The 19,312-nt window shown below is 37.4% G+C and overlaps 1 protein-coding gene across 2 annotated transcripts in view; it reads right to left on the bottom strand.

Moving 5' to 3' along the window:
• The window catches only part of Adamts3 (ADAM metallopeptidase with thrombospondin type 1 motif, 3), a 202,618-nt gene that overhangs the window by 176,568 nt on the left and 6,738 nt on the right, over positions 1 to 19,312 (bottom strand). For both annotated transcript variants that reach the window (XM_013020132.1, XM_013020131.1), the window contains exon 3: positions 2,957 to 3,363. In XM_013020132.1, coding sequence (XP_012875586.1) covers positions 2,957 to 3,363 — 407 coding nt within the window. The remainder of the gene's footprint in view (positions 1 to 2,956; positions 3,364 to 19,312) is intronic.

The following is a 19,312-nucleotide window of genomic DNA, read 5'->3' on the forward strand; positions in this document are numbered from 1 at the left end:
TCTGGTTACTACAAATTAATTCTGCCTCCTGTGTGCATTCTTCTAAATTCACATGGCATCTGACAAAGAGAAAAAGGTTAAGGATTTTCATTCATGGAAATGCTTAGCTATGAGTCTTTCAATCACAGTTAAGAGAATGATGGATCCTATGTGCAAAAGCTTCAAAGATTAGCTGAGTAAAATCCTTACCTGAATAAAATCTTATCAGTAAGCTCTTCCTTGCAATCTTCTAAAATTAACCTAATCATGGGATTAAATCTTCTACCCTCACAGAGCTAAACAGTATTCTCTTCCATATCAGGAGGCTTAATTGTACGCTTACCTGCAATTTCCCATTGGTATTTCTAGAGAAAAGAGCCAGACTTTCTACAAAGGACAACTTAGATTTGATTAGAATCCCATAATCCTCTACAGCAGTGGCCTTATATCCCAGAAAGTTGGTCCTAAAGCATCTGTTAGCTTCCCTCCCTAAGGTCAAGAAGTTCAAATATAAATTCATATACAGTGAGATGAAAGACACAAAGAGTACAGGCATCCACTTATCAGCTGAATTTGTTCAAATCCTCATCAGTTGAACTTCCTACATTATCTCTGAGGGCTTATCCTGACCAATGCAGTTATACAGTTTGAAGAATTGACCTTCAGCTGAATGAAACAACCACTGCTGCATGAAGTCCAATCTTTTTTCCTTTCTTGCTTTCTTGTTCCTGGCACACAACTGCTGGGAAGTATACACTCTTTAAAAATGTATTCATTTGGGCTGGGAAGTTGGCTCAGTGGTAGAGCGCTTACCTTGCATGCCTGAGACCCTGGGTTCGATTCCTCAGCACCATATAAGCAAAAAAGAAAAAACCCAGAAGTGGTGCTGTGACTCAAGTGGTAGAGCGCTAGCCTTGAGCTGAAGAGCTGAGGGACAGTGCCCAGGCCCAGAGTTCAGGCCCCATGACCGGACCCAAAAAAAAAAAAAAAGTATTCATTTGAGCACAGTCAGAACTGCCAGATGAAGAGAGATACAGAGATGAGGCTCTTTTCTGGGGTCATGTTCAAGGTCTAGGCCAAGATTCAACATGTATTTTCTGCTTAGAAGCCATCTCATTCACAAAATCTCTCCAGAATATACTTCCCTTTACAACTTAAGGTAAACAACTCATATGCATATATGAAGTATGCAAATATTTACTTACATAAATACTTTATATATGAAAGAAATGCTTTTTCAGATACTTTAGACATTTCTTTGGCAAAAAAAAAAAATCTTTGAACTCCAAAAGGATGTGATCATGATTTTTTTTCAAATTTTTTCAAGTTGCCTGGAATAGTAAGCCCAAAACTGGCTTCCTAAAAAATATCTTTAATTAATTGAACTGTGAGTACTTGAAGTATACGAATTTTATATACGAACAGCATTACATTATGCTGATACACACAATTAGTTATGATGTTTTAAAAATGAGAAAATAATGCTCATTCACATTTTACTCATACTTTGTTTTCCTTATGATTAGTTATTGCCATAGATTTCTGTACTATAGTTAGATAATCTGATATATGCAGAAAGAAAAACACTGATTACTATATGGAAAAAGTTACATAGGAAAATAACTGTGATACACCATCAAAATCATTTTTGCCCTTTTCTCTTACCTGAACTATAATTTTTCAAATCAATATCCCATTTCAACTTAACTAAAACAGTATATAATTTTTGATACCACAAAAATTAAAAGTAATGTTTAAGACTGTACTCAAGATATTTTACTTAAGTGTTATAGAATAGTGCCATTTTATCATTCCATTAATTTTATATCTTAAAATTCAATCAAAGCTCTCTCCATAATATTTCAATCTACATTTCTTTAGTCTGCTCTTCTAGACAGCATTTCCTTTGTTTCTTTAATGACTTTAGTTAACATATATCTATTCAACTTTTTCTGTAGAATAAGGAGACTTGACAGCAAAAAGTTAAAAGTATAATGAACTAACCAGCCTTTGGTTACACATACAGCAAACTCCATTGGGCTGGGCTTATCTTTCTAACAGTATGTTTACAGGAACAAAGGAAGAATATTAAAGTTATAAGCAAAGTACCAGATAAAATACAATAATTACAATAAGAAATATAAATGATATTTTGAGAACTTACAGAAGCAGTGACAAAACAAAAATAATAGCTCTGAACACCCAAGAAACAGCAACCTGACGACCACAAAAGAGTAACTGGTTACTCTTTTTGAACAGACTTGAAGTCAGCTATGAATGGAAGAGGCAGAAACACTGACAATGTTCAAGCAACATCTAAACACACAAAACAAAAATATTTCACATCTGCAGAGTACATAAAGAAGGGTTGGCTACTATAAGCCTCAAGTAAAAAACTGAAAAGCAATATATTGGTATTTTAAGGAAAAAATAACAAAGCCACCACACAGGGAAAAAAGTACATCTCATGTTCATAAAATAATGCTACTTGGTCAAATTCTGGCCAAGGATCTGCTTATTTCCCACTCTGGCATTCCAAGAAAGCTAAAGAATGCTTTCAAAATACTTTCTTTAAGGAGATATCCAAAATTTTCCACATAAGAAATAAAGTAGAGACCTTTTGGAGGGATCTATGTTTCTTTAGAAAGTTTTTAGCAAACTTTAAAAGAAATAAGGAAATAAAAATTCCCCCAATAGAACACAAGGGAAAACATAAAAATGCTAAAATAGTTGTCTCTTGTTTCTTGGAATAATCTTGTTTTCATGTCTCAAGTTAAGCCAAAGCACACATTTTTGACAGCAAAAAAAAGGTTTTCAGTACTTTTTTCCCAACTGAAAATATAACAATGAAGTTTCCTTTACACCTCTACCTTCCAAATCATGCTAAAGATACCCTATACTTGAACACACACCTGAACACATACCTGAACACACACACACACACACACACACACACACAATGAGAAATGAGTCTTACCAGACCATCACAGTTGCTAATGGCAACAGAAGTTCCTGGAATGTCCACAATGTCACCAACATAAGCACAGTTGGTCTGCAAGGGCTCTGTTCTCCAGATTGTTTCTGCAGCATTTCCAGGCTGATCATCATGTAAGTGGCCAGTTATATTCCCAGGCACTGGAGATGTCTCGTGCCATTCTACTACAGCCCCAGGAGCAATTAATTGAGTGTTAGGCTTTAGTCGCAGATGAAAATCTTTTCCAAATGCTGTGATGTTAAAGAACAACTGCTCAGAGTTGGAAGACACATCCCTCGTTGACCTCTTTTTATGATTTGCAGAAAGAATATGGGAAACATAATGTCCTTCTACATTTGTGCTGAATGGAGTCACCAGCTCATATTCTTTCTGTCCTTTTATTGGCAAATCTGCGGGATTAAAACAACAACAGAATTTATAGAACCCTGTGCAACAAGATAACAGAAGATACAGAACTTAAGCATAAAATGCCTACCTCACAAGACCATACCTCAGTTTGCTAACAAATACATTACTGAATCATGTCACAGAATGCATTGTGAACATTCACTTATGTGTTTGAAAATGTGAATATACTTTTTCCATAAACTATACCTGGCTTGTTTAAACTCAAAATATATTCCCAAATAACTTAGTATTGACACAAGTGATACCTGCTACAAACTTTTAGCAAAGTTTTATTACATAAATTTTATTGTCTTCACTTTTTTCCCTGCAGAAATCCCAGAATTTATATAGATCACAGTAGGGGCTTTACATTGCTTTAGCTATAAGCAATAATGCCTAACCTGTAATTTATAGCATCATAATTTATATGTACATTTTCAGTCATTGCAACCCTAACAATCGTACATCACAAGTGAGGAAACAGACTCAGGGAAGGTCTGCATCCAAACTCAAACAACTGTAAAGCACAAATGAAAATCTAAACTATTCTCCAAAGTCCACACATTCATTCTGCTATATTATGCCATGCTCTGGCTATGAGAATATGAAAAGTTATATATATATAAAGAATATATAAAGTTATGAGAATATGAAAAAGGTAACAATCTATAACATTCAGATACCAGTAGAAATGGTAGTGTCATTTTGCACAGTATATCATTTAAATGTGAATGTGCATTTGGAACTTTACAACATAGTAGTCAAGTTAAACAATCTCACTGTTGGGACATTTCCCTCCCCCCTCCCCCCCCACTCCCCCCCCTGCCTCAGGCCAAATGTGAGCACTGTGTTTACTAAACTGCAAATGCCCTTGGGAAAGAGAAGAGACAGGGTTTTGGAGAAGGAAACAAAGAGGACAAGGATGGACAAATAAAGTCTGGGAAGGAAAATCCAAGACCAAAAATTTAATGTAGAAATTTAGAGAATGAACACAAATATCAAAGAGGAAAGTTTACACAGTACGGGATGAATGGAAACCTTCCTTGTGCATGGACAAAGTCTTCTCCAAATTACCTTGAGGACAAGGCTCTCCCCATTCAACCTGGTGCTCTCAGTATTATCCAATACAAGATTTTATACATGGTATGTCGCCTGGATTTCTTTAATATGAATTAATTTAATTTATAGGTAACCACAGAACCCTTGCTTTGCCTATGCTGTTACCCATTGACTCCCACACCACACTACTTAAGGCACACTACCCTAAGCTTCTGACTGCACCAAAATAATCTCTCATAACTTTCTCCAACTATCCTTTTATGGTTTCAAGAGTCCAAGGGGGGATCAGTGCTCATTTTGAATGTATAGGTTTCCTATGTCCTCTGAAGAGAATTCACACAAGAACAATTGAGACAATATGCTGATGCCTGGAGAATAATACTCTCAGGAAGAATATACTGAGGCTCCTTTAACCCCCCCCCTCTAGGAAATACCCAGAGCCTTGTGTTTACCATACAGAAGCTCTATATCCTAGACTCCTAGACAGATTTGTACTTAAGAATAATATCATATCTACTACTCACAAGAACCAGAACAGTTTGGTAGTATTGCCAAAATTATTTTTTAAATGAGAACATGACCCTAGAAGGTCTCTCACACAAAGTTTCAGTTCTGGTCATTTTGACTCTGTATCTTGTGTACCTAGCCACTTCACAGGAGATAGAACAACTCATTTCTGATTTCTAACCTAAAATCTGACCTACAATTCAAAGCTATCACCTATCTACAGCCACCCAACTAGTGCTTCTTTTTAGCATCACTTCAATAATTTCAGTAAAAGACTAACTCTTTTGAGTTTTAGTAGGAAACATGGGCAGGGTGGGTAACTATCAAAAGCTATTTAAAAAAAAGCATTTTTATCTCAGATTATAATCACCTAAGGAAACTAAATTATGTCCAATGTTAATTTTACTGCATCCCAAGTTTATACATTTTATAGACCCAACTACATCCACAAAGCAATACAGCATATGATTAAGGCTTGTAGAAGAAAGCAACAATCTCAGTCGCATGTCACCTTGATCCAGGTTCTTCATTAGTTTTCGTTTCCTTGGAACTGAGTTGGTATGAGGTTTACATGAGATTATATAGAAGGATTCAGTATTCATTCACTACTATCAATTTAAATGTAAGCTAGATACTCATTAAAATAATGACATGTTCAATTTTAAAGTTAGAAACTATGTAACTGTCAGCTGTGGTGGTTGAGGTGGGGGCAAAGCTACAGGTACAACGTGTTTTTGGTGAGCCCTTTGTTCCACAAGCACAGAGTGTTGTAAAGCCACTTGTAAAACCCCACTGTTGGTCATCCAGTACCCAAGCCTCACTCCAATATGCAGGGATTTTCCCACAACCCCCAGACATCATCCTCTTGTGCTTTTGTGTCAACTGACTTAGGAGCAACCTGCCACTTGTGCATGGTTTGCAAGCACCTCATCCTTTCCAAGAACAGTTTCAGCTAGAGTCCTCTGAACCACTTCTTTGTTTGTCTACATTACTAGATTACTCTCACCAAAAAGTGCCCATCATACATTCCATCCCTAACAACAACAACAAAAACCTGGATGCCTAAGTTCATGTATTAAAGACTCAATCCCCAATTGCAACAGTGCTGAGATGTGGCCCAGTTAACGGGGTCTTAAGAAGTGTCTTCTCAACAGGAGTAAAGCCAGTATCATGGGAGTAAATCACTTATAAAATAGTGAGTTCCACCGGCTTCCCTTCCCTTCCACCTACACTCTCTGCCCCTCTGTCCCTCTGTCCTTCTACCCTCTGCCCCTTTGCCAAGGGATGATGCAGCAAGAGAGGGTCTCATCAGATTCTGCCTCTCAACTGTGGACCTCCTAGACTATAGAACTGTAAGGACAACAAATCTCTGCTCTTTATACAGTGCCCAATCTTCAAGAGTCTGTGATAAAAACAAAAAAATGGACTAAGATACTAATCTAGTAATTACTCAATTACTCTAATTCTTCATTCCTCTTCTAAGTAAATACTTGAGAAGACTGACTATATCGGATGTCTGTATTTCGTATCATTTGAATCTTTTTCCTTCTTTTTTCTATTGGTGCTGGTATTGGGGCTTGAATTCAGAGATTAGGCAATGTCTTTGAACTTTTGTGCTCAAAGCTAGTGTTCTACCACCTGAACCACAGCTCCATTTCTGGCTTTCCTTTTTGTAGTTAATTGAAGAATCTCATAGACTTTCCTGCTTGGGCTGGTTTTGAACCTCTCTATCTTCAGATTTCAGCATCCTGAGCAGTTAGGATTACAATGACATAAGCCACTGGCACCTAGTTCACTCTTGTTCCTTCTTAAACCCATTCCATCAGGCTACTGTAAAGACACTGGTAGCCACTGTTGCTTAAGCCAATGGTCAAGATGCTGACTATTGTTTCCTGTCAATTGCATCTGACCCAGGTTCTTTCTCCACCCCCTGTTTTGAAGAACTGCTTTTATTTAGCTTCTAGAATACATTCTCTTCTAGTTCTCCCCTTTCTTCTCTGGCCTCCCCTTTCTCAATCTCTCTTCCTTATAGCTCTTTATTCTCATGGATGTACATGGATTCCTTGCATATACCCTCCCTAGCCTGGAGAGCTCATCCTATCATATTACTGAATGTTTTCTCGATTATACACTTCCAGTCCAGACTTCATTTGTGAGGGATTCTCTCATAAACTCAGGTGCCTACAAAGTCCTTTGAGCGTGTCATGCCTCAACATTCTGAAAAGTAGTGTCAAGATTCCAAATACATTATTTGTAAAGAAATGGATGGACCTGAGGGGAAAAATATGTTCAGTGAAGTTAAGTCAGGCCCAGGAAGACAAAGGACACATGCTTTCTCTCATATGTGGAAGCTAAACTCAATTTATACATGTACAACTAAACATGCATGGATAGATTGTCTGCAACGATACACAAATGTATTAACTAAAGTAAGGCATTTGCAGTGCATAATTCAAATAATGTAATTCTTTAGGAAAACTCAACAGTCCAACAAAATGAATACCAGGAAACTGGCACGTGAAAGGTGGGAGAGAGGTCAGGGAGATGGGAAGTAGAAGAATGAAGAGAAGGAGGAGGAGGAAGAAAGTGCAGCTACATACAATGTTCAATCCATTCCCTATGAAATCAAGGAAAGTGAGGGGAGGGATTAGGTTGGGAGGGATGGGAAAGAATGATGAAAGATATGATATCAATCAAGATTCGTTGTTCTCAAACTGATTTGTTGAATAGTAACTCCTTTGTACAACTAAAGATAATAAAAATGTAAATTAAAAAGATTCCCCATCTCCCAGATTTGTCCCTTCTCACATCAGTGGCCACATAGCCTCCAGTCATTCAGCCCCAATGGGTTCCAAATCATCCTTAACTCTTCACATACCACAAACCTAGTCTTTAAACAACCTTGACAGGTGCCACATTCAAAATATATCCAGGCTCTGATCATTCCTCACCACCTCATTTACTACTATCCTAGGCCAAACCAACATCACCTCAGTTTTGGAGATGTGTCAGGAATATTCTCTTTGCTCCTGTGGTTATCCTCAAAAGAGAACCAGTGATTAAAGTAGCAGATCATGTCAGTTTTTTCCTCACTCCCAATCCGTAAGAGAAAAATAGTTCACAATGTCCTACATCCTGAAACTGGGAATCCCACATCATAAGGCTTTTGTACTGAACATTTCCCCTAAGGTTCCCATTTCTTCCCTCTCAGACAGCAACAAAGCTCCCCCCTCAACCCCTTCAGGTTTTTACCTAAACGTATCACTCTCATTGAAATCTTTTCTGACCACCGTTAGCCATCTTATCACTGTACTCCCTGTGATGCTTTTCCTTTCTCCACAGATCTTCATCACCATGTCACAGCCTACAAATTGTTTCTTCCACATTATTACACATCAGTTTTGACAGCAGTAAATTTATCTCTTTACTGTAGTTCTTCACTGCCCAAAACAATTTGAAATCACTCAGTAAATATTTGTGAATACATATGAATGAATGAAAGGAATGAATGAGTAAGCAATTTGAGCCTGGAGTATTTAAAGTTAGCATCAACAGCAATCTCACCACCATGTCACTGATGATGGCAAACTACAAGCTGACATGTACCTACAACCAGAATTCTGTTTGCAAAACCTGTGCATATTTCTCATAGCTCCTGCTGACCTATAAGCCAAACATTGTATGGTACTCAGGTCCTGCAACTTAAGATACAAGGAACAAGAAATGGATGTAATCATTAGAACAGACCACCTAGAGGGCAAACAGGGAGCCCCTCATCCTCTGAGCAGGAAGTTAGTCCCCACTCTGCAATCCCTTTGGATAGTCAGAGACAAAGTATACCAGAAAACAATGAACAAGACCTTGAAAACATTTAATCCTGGCCTCTTTCTACAATTTAGGCCTCTCAAGTCAGACCTGAAGCACTGTTAGCCTATTGCTGTTCCCTGGGAGGAAAAGATTTCCTCCATGGACCTTGCCTCCCTCTTCACTGGTGAAAGAGATCAGTGTGGCTGCAAAGTCTGGGAAGAGGTTCACAAAGTGGAGCACGTTCCTGGTCATCCTTCTTCCTGGACACAAGACTGACAGGGAGTGTGTGTTCTCTTCCAGCAGCCGAGGCTCCCTGAGACCTGGCTGGCACCCAGTCACAGGGGTCATTTATCTCTCAAAGTAAAAGCCTTGGGCTCCACCTCAGTCTCTTCTGTAAGATATCTCATTTTTCACTATGTCTTTATTTTACTTATCAATATATTTGGAACCTTGGCAGACAAGACGTAGATGTTTTTATCTGATATCTTTGAGATCTTCTCAGAACCTGCACTTCCTCTAGAAGAAGGTCACATCTTCCACTTGTCAGTCTACAAATTTTTTTAAAAATATTTTTGGGTTGGAAAATTCTCTCATATTTCAACATCGCTATTCTTTCCTTAATATACTTATAATAATAGTGTGCATTATTTGTCTAAACTTAATAAGTTTCATTACATTTCACATATGTATACTGTCCTTTGATCATATCTACACCCCTCCCTTCCTCTTCCCCAGTAATACTTCTCTTTCTTCCCTTCAACAGCCCCCTTCTACTTACATGTTAAATTCCTATTTAACATTCTTGTAAATGTATAAAACAACCACATTCTTCTGTATGTAGGGATGTGTTTATATGTGAAAGGTATGTAAGAAAATCTTAACTGACACATAATAATAATTTACATTCAAGCTACATCAAAAGAAATTTAACTTGAAGAATCACTATACAAAGTAAAGAGACCTAGGACCATGCCTTGATAATTATATTTCCTAAAAATAATACATTCATACTAACTAGTGCTCATGTATGATAAATATGTATCTGGCTCAACAAGACCACATTTATGTCAACATCCAAAATCAAATCCTTAAGAGATTTTAATGATCTGATTCAAGATTATTTCCTACATGGCTTCCACAATCCTAACAGGGATGTTTTAATACAGGTTCCATCGAACAGTTAAACTGTGTAAGATTAGAGATCAGGGGACTGGTTTTAAGGTAAGGTAATATAAAGCAAGGTCTTTGGCAGATGGTATTATTAACCATATTCTGGTCAGGATGTGTTCAAGAACTGACCTAACTCACAAAAATAACTGATGCATAAGTATATGAGATACCAGTCTTTTGTTACTACTAAACTAATTTTTCCTGCTGGGCATGATGAGCCCATGTTTTATTCCAGCACTTGGGAGGCTGAGGCAGAAGGATCATGAGCTTGAGGCCAGTCTGGGCTACATAGCAAGACACTGCCTCAAAAAAGAAAAAATTCTTTTCCTCTCATGTATAATTCTGTTTGAGACTAGAAGATTCGTGTTCAAACTAATGGTGAAGGCCAAAGCTCTGCTGTTAGATGTTTCACATTAAAATTCTCTTTGAGGAAAAAAATGAAAGATTAGAGAAGTCAACATTCTATTTCCACATAAAGATTAAGCCACAATGATGCAAAACTCCAAAAGCTAAAATTGCTCTAAAAGCTAAAACTTTTTGATCACTGACATGACACCACCAAGTAGAAAATTCCACTATAGCCTATTAAAATTGCAGGTGCACTAACAATTCTGTATGAAATTGTGTTTGTGCTATGGGTATTAACTATATACATTTAGTCAGGGTTCTCATTACCAAAATACCTCATTATTCACATGCAAATATTCTAAAATCCAAGATAAAATATGCGAAATACAAAACATATCTGGTCCCAAACATTTCAGACAAGAAATCTCAATGTACATTTAAAAAAAAATCTTTGACTTTCTGTTTAAACAACAACTATGGTCGGCTTCCCTACTGTTTTTCAGACTTCTACTATTTTTTTAGGCTTAGGGTCTCTTCACACATGTCTGGTTTGAGCAGGGTATTCTATTCTTAATAATCTCTCAATAAAAATAAGTTTAAAAAAAAGTAGCACCTTCAAAGTTTAACCTGAACAGGTAAGTTCTCAGCAGCAAAAAATATGCCTCTCTCTCTCCTCATATGTAATATACCCGAAGAAATGTGAATTTTCACCTAAACTTCAGCATGCTTTCTGACTTCAGGATTTCTGTCAGTTGGTGTGGATGCTTCCAAATCAATTAACAATGTTACATCAGGTCATTATGGTATTGTTCAATACTTACTTAGATTTCCTTTGTCCTCCAATACCCACACATAGCTTATCACATCACATGAAAAAGTTACAAGTGTCAAGTCCAAAGCCCCAACAGAAGTTTTCATACTAACTCTTGTATAAATAACAAAATACTATCTAAATTATGGCCAGAAAACTACCTTAAGGTACAGATTTTAGGTATGTAGGCCTACCATCATAATGATTTGTGACACTTTAACACTTTCTATATCAGTTCTTATCTATAAACACGGGGATAAAAATATTACCTCATATGTTGTAATACAAAGTAAATTATCTAACCATTCAATGTGCTTAGGAAAGTATCTAGGAAATAATAAATACTCAATGTTCTCAAGGATATAGTGTATAACTCAATGGTGGTAGAATGCTCACCTAGCATGCCAAGGCCCCAGGTTCAATATCCACCTCCCCACATATACAAAAAGTTAGCAATAATTAAGATTACTGTGTTGTTCATTCTAAATATTATTTCAACTATATTGAAATTGATACACAGACTCATTTTTTTTCTCACTAGACCTGAAAAACACTTTAAAAATCATCTGTTAAACAAATTCCTGACCTTTAAAAAAATTCAGAGACAACTGACTTCACCCAAATCAGTTCTGAAGCTGCGCATGTAAGACCTTCTGTACTCTGTTCTCATTTTGTGTGCTGTTTTGGATGCTGTTCTTGAGCTTTTTCACTCAAGACTAGTGCTCTACCACTTTGAGCCATAGCACCACTTCTGGTTTTCTGGTGATTAATTGGAGATAAGAGGCTCAAAGACTTTCCTTCCTGGGCTGGCTTCAAACTACGATCCTCAGCTATCAGCCTACTGGGTAGCCAGTATTACAGGTATGAGCCACTAGCTCTGTTCCTTTTGACATCACCTCCACAAAGCATACTAATATATCCTAATGCATTCACTAGACCTGACTGTATCTCACCTGCCTTTGTAGTCTCCTCTGTGGCATCACCAGGGTAAAAGGGCAACTGAGCAAATCTAGCAGTGTCCCTAAGTCTGATCTCAAGACCCATCTTTCCCAAGAAACCTTCCAGCAACTTGCATGCAAAATATTCAGACCTTCTGGTCTGGGCTTCCATAGCTCTGTCAAGTCATTTGACACAAGTCATACACTAGGGGGAAAAAAAAGGCTTAAACTCTCTCCAGAAGAAAAGCCACATGTTTATATCTTGTTCTTTCAGAGGTTTTAAGTTATTTGGGGCAGAGGTATACTGTGTTTAAATATCCCCCATGATATCTCTTAAGGAGACAGAGAAAAAAAACAGGAAGAAAAGGAAAGAAGGGAGGAAAGGAAGAGAGGGAAGGAAAGTAAAAGAGGAAAGGAAATAAAGGAGAGAGGGTGGTCTTTTGGGGGGAGTAGAGGCTTCTCAGGAGGCAACACTGTGTGAGGAGTCTGCTCCATGTGTACAGTATGACACAGCAGCCCAGGCTCTGGGATCATCTGAACTCCTTCACAGGTTCAGCCATATGCTACAACTAAGGACAATGAATCTGGTCTCCTCCTAAGTGTGCTACAGAATGATACACAAATGTCTTCTAAAGGGTACTCCATTTCCTCTCCCAAAAATGATAAAGTTTGTCCTATAGGCCCGTAAGAGGAAACAATTTCTTTAGCATTACAAACAATACTGCAAAGACTTCAGTTTAAATCTTCCATGTCACAGGGAACTTTTAGATGACCAAATTAACACCAAAGCTACCCCAGGCACAAGAATGCTTAAATTGATACCATGTGGCTTATAGTTCCAGGCAAGGAGTTGGGTGTGGTGGCTGAGCACTAAATATTTAGAGTCAGAAAGCACTGGATTGTGGTTCTAGCTTGATGAGCTTTGTATTATCTTATTATGAAAATAAAAGTTCAAAAGAATCATCTGGAAGATAGTTACAGAGATCCAATAAAGTGAGACAGATAAGAACTTGTTCCACCTCATACAGGTCAATACATTAAAAAAAAATGAATTGATGTCATTATTGTCATCTCTAACAAGAGCCATAGATGGAGGAAGTCTATTTCAAATCCCTTCCATCCCCAGCACCCCTAAGACTTCTTTCCGCAACAGTTCCACTCCAGCCTGGTGCAGGAAGAGGACCGAAAATCCATGCTGGTCATAGCAATCCCTGAACCATGACTCACCTAGAAGTCTGGCATTCTCTCCCAAGAACTACTGACTACTACATGTAGGCAATTTCCCTCATCAGGTATAAATTCTCAGTAAGTAATGATCTACCCTCAAGAATGAGATCAAACCAGCATTTTCAAAATCAACTCAAGAAGCAGCTCCAACAACAACATTCACAAATCCTAAGCCCAGGATGAGGGAATGACTTTCATCAGAAATGACAGGAGCCAGCTGCTCCAGGAAAGATGCAGGCCATGTGAAGAGTGGACATTAGTGAGCACACCAAATGCCGAAGGGCTCAGCAAGGCTATAAACACTCCTGGGGAAGGAAACACAACCTCTCTCAAAAGCAATTAAAAATTAATTGTGGCACATGCTGAAATTCTGCACACAGCCAAATCCTTTTCTCTCACTTCATTCCACCCCCACCCCAAGGCTTTTTATCACAACACAAGAAAGAGTCTTGGTTTGTCTTTTCTTTCAGTTGCAGATCTAGTTTTGTTGTCCAAGATTCTTCACAAAGCTATTTGAAGAAAAGAAAGGTGGGGGGGGGGGGTTACAAGGGTTATTCATTATTGTGAAAGAACAAATACTTGGGGACTTAGAAATTCTTCTCATTTTTAAAAAATCTGACTTCATAATAAATATTTGTTGCAACTGCACAATGTTTATGTTCAAGAAAGTCATTTAGGGTAGAACAGTACATTCTTTACAGTTCCAGAACATAAAATCAGGTAAGAGAAGATCTTTCAAGAAGAAAAAAAATGCATGGTTGAAGAAAAATATCCCAATATTTTGTTTGCTACACATAATCAAAATCAGGATAACAAATAGAGGATTCAATAACAGTAAGAAGAGGATTTGTTTTAAGTGGGGCCCAAATGCTAAAAGTTTAACATTCCAATCTTCATTTTTTCAAAGAAGCCCTTCTAGTGGTCAGATCTGCTATCAATAGAAAATTTTAGAAACTCAAATTTATATTACACATTCCACAGATCAACCTTTTTTATACTCCTTACAAGTATCTTGAGGGATGGTACTTTTAAACATTAACATTGAGCCTAGAATTTTAAACCCATGTAAATTTGAATGTGTCCCCAGGGGCAAACGCTGGAGAAAAAAAAAGACAGATAAGAAATAGGAAGAACATTTTTTAAAGTTTCCACTAAATCTTTCTTCTGATAATTATTATTTTCCAAATCTAAAATAGCCTAGTTCATGGTTTAGCAGAAGTAGGAAAAACTAGGACATTCTACTAGGCCAATGTATTAGTTTACCACAGTTGTGGTAACAAATTACCGGACAGGTAGAGACAAAAACAACCCTACAGATTGAAATATCTGAAATAGGTTGCTCTGAGCAAACATCAAAGTGTCATCAGGCAGGACTGCATTCCTTCTGGAAGGCCTAGGATAGAATCTGCTTCCTTGCCTTTCTCTCCTTCAGGAGCTGTCTGGTTTATGGTCTCCTTTCTCCATCTTCAAAACCAGTGACCCCAGACCAACTCCTTCCAATGTTTCCATCCTTCAAGTTCCCTCTTCTCACCTCCCATTTCTACTTATAAGGATGCCTCCCAACTAATCCTGGATAATCTGTCTATTTTAAGGTCACTTAATTAGCAACTTTAATCCTCTTCTGCCAGAAACTAAACATAGAAACAGATCTCAAGGACTCTATTTCCCACAGCTAGAACTTCTCATCTAGTGACTGGAAAGTTGTTACAGTTGCCACGTTAGTACACCTGTGTGATTCTCCAGCACTCATTCCTTTTTGTTGCCCCCTTTAACCTTTATTTTCCATTCTTTACTCCTAGTCCTGTAAGTCAGGGGTAAAATGTCATTGTCCAGGAAGTCAGAACATGACATTTCTCAACCACAGTGAATGATTAAGAGATGAGTTAATGACTCAAGACAAGTAGCTAATAAAATCCCATTGGGAAATTTACTGAAACCATCAAAAAATGATTTTTCTAGTGAAATGAAAGGTAGATTGATAGCTAGGGATACTGAGAACAGGAGACTAGTGTTTACATCATCTTGGGAGGAAAACAAAACAAAACAAAAGAAAGCCAATGCAGCTTGCGGCTGAGGGTTCAGGAGACTAGTACAGGCAGGAAAATCTACTCTTATTGCCAATGACCTTGCAAAAAGTTGGAAGTGGAGCTGTGGCTCAAGTGGTAGAGTGCTAGAAATAAAAGCTCAAAGACAACACCCAGACCTTGGGCTCAAGCCCCAGAACTGGTACACAAAAAAAAAAAAGAAAAGAAAGCCAATATAAAGGGGAAAAAAAGACAAAGAGCTAAATGGGAGGGAAAGGGGGTAGAAAAGAGAAAGGAGATGGTGAAGGGGAAAAACGGGGGAGAAAGGAGGAGGAAGAGAGAGAAGAGGAAAAGAGACAGGGGAGGGAAAAGCGGGGAGGAAAGAAACAACCAAACCCAGAAAGAAATGGCTAGAGAGAGAAAGAGTAAATGAACTGACACGATACACAAAAATTAAAGCGATGCAAGTACTCCAACATCTACAAAACTCAAATCTGAAACATTTCTGATCTTAAGCATTTCAGGTAAGAAATTCTCAAACTACATACATATAGTTGGGGTTTAATACCATTTTTATACTATTCCTCACTCAAATTCTTCCCTCTACTGTTATATTCCAATAAATTGAGCAACACTACATGGAGCTATCAGCATGAAGATAATATGTGAAAACAGAACTCTCAAAGAGTGGTTGGTCACATGGTGAGCTAGTGTTTGGCTTGTTTACAAATCCCTGGTACAGTTATTAAGGCTCCTGACAATCCATGTGAGCAAGCAAACCTATTTAAATATAGGAGATAGAATGAAATGCCTCTCTTTAGATACAAATGTGCTTTTTAAACACAATTCTTATTCTAGCTTATTGAACAGCTATAGGCCATCAATTTATGAATCTTTATATAAGTATCACAACTCTCTAAAGAAATAGTATTATGTGGGGGAGGGAAGGGATGGTAGGGGAAAAACAAAGGAGGGGGTAACAATGCTAGATAGGAAATGGACTCATTACCTTACTCATGTAACTGTAACCCCTTTGTACAGTAGCTTTACAATAAGAATATATGTTTAAAAAATAAAAAAGGAAATACTATTATGTCCATGTTACTGTAAGGAAGTAACACTTTGAGAGGTCTAAAGCCTCTGGCTTGAAATTGAGAATCAGGACTTAAAACAGGCAACAGTCTGTGATCTGACCACTTGATTAAAATGTGGAAAACTAGTAGGTCCTCCACTGGAAATACTGATTTGATTTTAGGTTAGATTGTGGACTTTACATATAAAACTGAGGTTTTTTAGCATACAAAGGAAGAATAACTCCAACTCATATAATCATTTAATCAGATTTTGTGTTTATGTGCATCTGTAAAAATATATTTGCTAAATTTGAAAAAGTAAGAAATGACAGCTTTTGAAGATCCTATTTGACCTTCTACAAGTTTTTCTTAAAACCTTTTTATCAATCACTTTGAGATATACATTCCATGCCTCTCACAGTTTGTCCTAAAATCCATAAAGATTCATCATGCTAAATTTGTGGCATTTTATAAACAAGAGACTGATGTTTTAACCACAAAATCTCTGCTAGGGATTTACAGTTAGTCAGCAAAGTCATGCACATTTACTTGGAAAATTAAGATGGATCAATTACATGTGGGAACAAAGGTTCCTTATGTTAGAAAATCCCCCCACATTTTGTCATCTATGTTAAACAGTACATAACTCTAAATTTCTATTCTATAAAGCTGGGTAAATCTTCCTATTGTACCAATAAAGTTACAGAAAGAAGTGTGTATAAATGGTTATATTTATCAGATACTTGAAAACAGAAAAAATGATGAACTCATACATCTCTTTCAAGAGATTATAAAATTTTAATATAAATATTTAAAGCTCAAGAAAGACAAGGCCAAAATTAATTTTAAATTAAAGTTTAAAAATCATCACTTTCCCTAGGCACTAGTGGCTCCAAACCTGTAATTGTAGCTACTCCGCAGGCTGAGATCTGAGAATCTCTGTTCAAAGCCAGCTCAGGCAGGAAAGTCCCAGGACCAGAACGCACACACACACACAAACACACAAAATCACTTTCTCATATGACTAGAAAGAGTTCAAATCATATAACCTTTAAAAAAAAAAAAAAGTTCAGTTGTAGCCAGCCCAGGCAGGAAAGTCCGTGAGACTCTTATCTCCAATTAACTACCAGAAAACCAGAAGTGGTGCTGTGGCTAGCCTTGAGCTGAAGAGCTCATAGACAGCACCCAGGCCCAGAATTCAAACCCCATGACTGACAAAAGAAAAGTTCATTTGTTAAAGGCTGAGGATGTAGTTCAGTGGTAGTTTACCTAGCATGCTCAAGACCCTAGGTTTCATCTCCAGAACCACACACATACTTACAGATACACATGTCATTTGTCAAAGAGTACCCCATTACTTTTGCTCAGGAACCAACTTCTAGGGCTCTCTCCTGAAGTCATTTGGTCATGCAGGTAATGACCTATATACAACTCCACCACATGGCAACCCTTAGTATTATGGGAAAATGATTACAAATTATGGTTTATTAGCATGATGAGGATAAGTGATTATCACAAGGAGTTTTGTAGTAAGAAAAATTATAATGAGTACTGTAACTCCTCTGTATAGTATTTTCACAATAAAAAATCTTATTTAAAAAATTATACTAAAATATTAGACAAAACAGTAACAAGTACACAAATATAGTCTGTCTTTATACAAAAACACTTGGGTTCCACGTACTATATATTGTGATTTCAGGTTGATTACTCCTTGACTGAAATACTTGGACTTAGAAGTTGTTTCAGATTTCAGAGTTTTTCAGATTTCGGACTATTTGCATAGACGTTACCAGTTAAATGCTATTCCAAAAGTCTAAAACCTGGCGGGGGAGGGTGTAATTGAGTAGGTGGGAAGGATGGGATGGTAGGGGAAAAACAAAGGAGGAGACAACAATGCTGGATAAGAAATGTACTCATTACCTTGCTCATGTAACTATAATCCATCTGTACAGTATTTTCACAATGTAAAACATATTTAATTTAAAAAAAGAATACTATGTTAAGTTGCCAGGTGCTCATGTCTCACACCTGTAATTCTAGCTACTCAGGAAGCTGAGATCTGAGGATACATTCAAAGCCAGCCCAGTCTGTGGGACTATCTCTAGTTAACCATAAAAAAAAACCAGAAGTAGAGCTGTGGTTCAAATGGTAGAGTACTAGCCTCAAGAAAACAAAAACAAAAGCAAAAACAAAAAAAACCTCAAGTACAGGGTCTAGGCCTGGAGTTCAAGCCCCAGGACCAACACACACACACACAAAAAGTTAAATTATAACAGCAGTTTGGGATTTGAAAATTTTTTGTCAACACACCAAAGAATACAGAAGCATTAAAAAATACATCACTTTGAGTACATGTAACACATATAAATCAAGAAAAAATGAAAAAACTCATTAAAAGAATAATTCAACAACTTAAGAGTAACAGGTAGCACAGCTTAGTAATAGGAGCTCAGCATTATTACAGAAAAGTTGGACAGAGTTTCCCAAATTCTAGCAATACTAATTCTCTTTGAGGAAGCATCAGAGTCCCATCTAAGTCATTGTCAATACATACAGTCCAACTCATCTGTGAAAAACACTCATGATTTTGCTTTACCAGACAGTTTGAAATTGCCTCTAATAGAGTTCCAAGACAGGCCGAGTTGGACACTTTAAGCAAAGAATGCTTAGAAGTCATCATCTTGAATGCACAGGTAGCCTTCAGGGGTTCTGAACATTCTAAGCAATACTGTGATTTGAGACAGTGACCGCAGTGCATGTATGGGAAAATTTTCATCTTAACAGAAATGATAAGTTCCTGGGATAGATACACACGTCAGAACATCTTCATCTAAGAAGCTGGAAGCATTTCACATTAATAATGACCATGCCCAATGGAGGGGGTGAAAGTAAAGAGTAAAGTTAACTCCATAATTTTTAGCTACAAGGATGATGAGAGTGTGTGTGTGTGTGTGTGTGTGTGTGTGTGTGTGTGTGTGTGTGTG

The sequence above is a fragment of the Dipodomys ordii genome, unplaced genomic scaffold (genome assembly GCF_000151885.1).
Source record: "Dipodomys ordii isolate 6190 unplaced genomic scaffold, Dord_2.0 Scaffold49, whole genome shotgun sequence".
In the NCBI taxonomy this organism is placed as follows: domain Eukaryota; kingdom Metazoa; phylum Chordata; class Mammalia; order Rodentia; family Heteromyidae; genus Dipodomys; species Dipodomys ordii.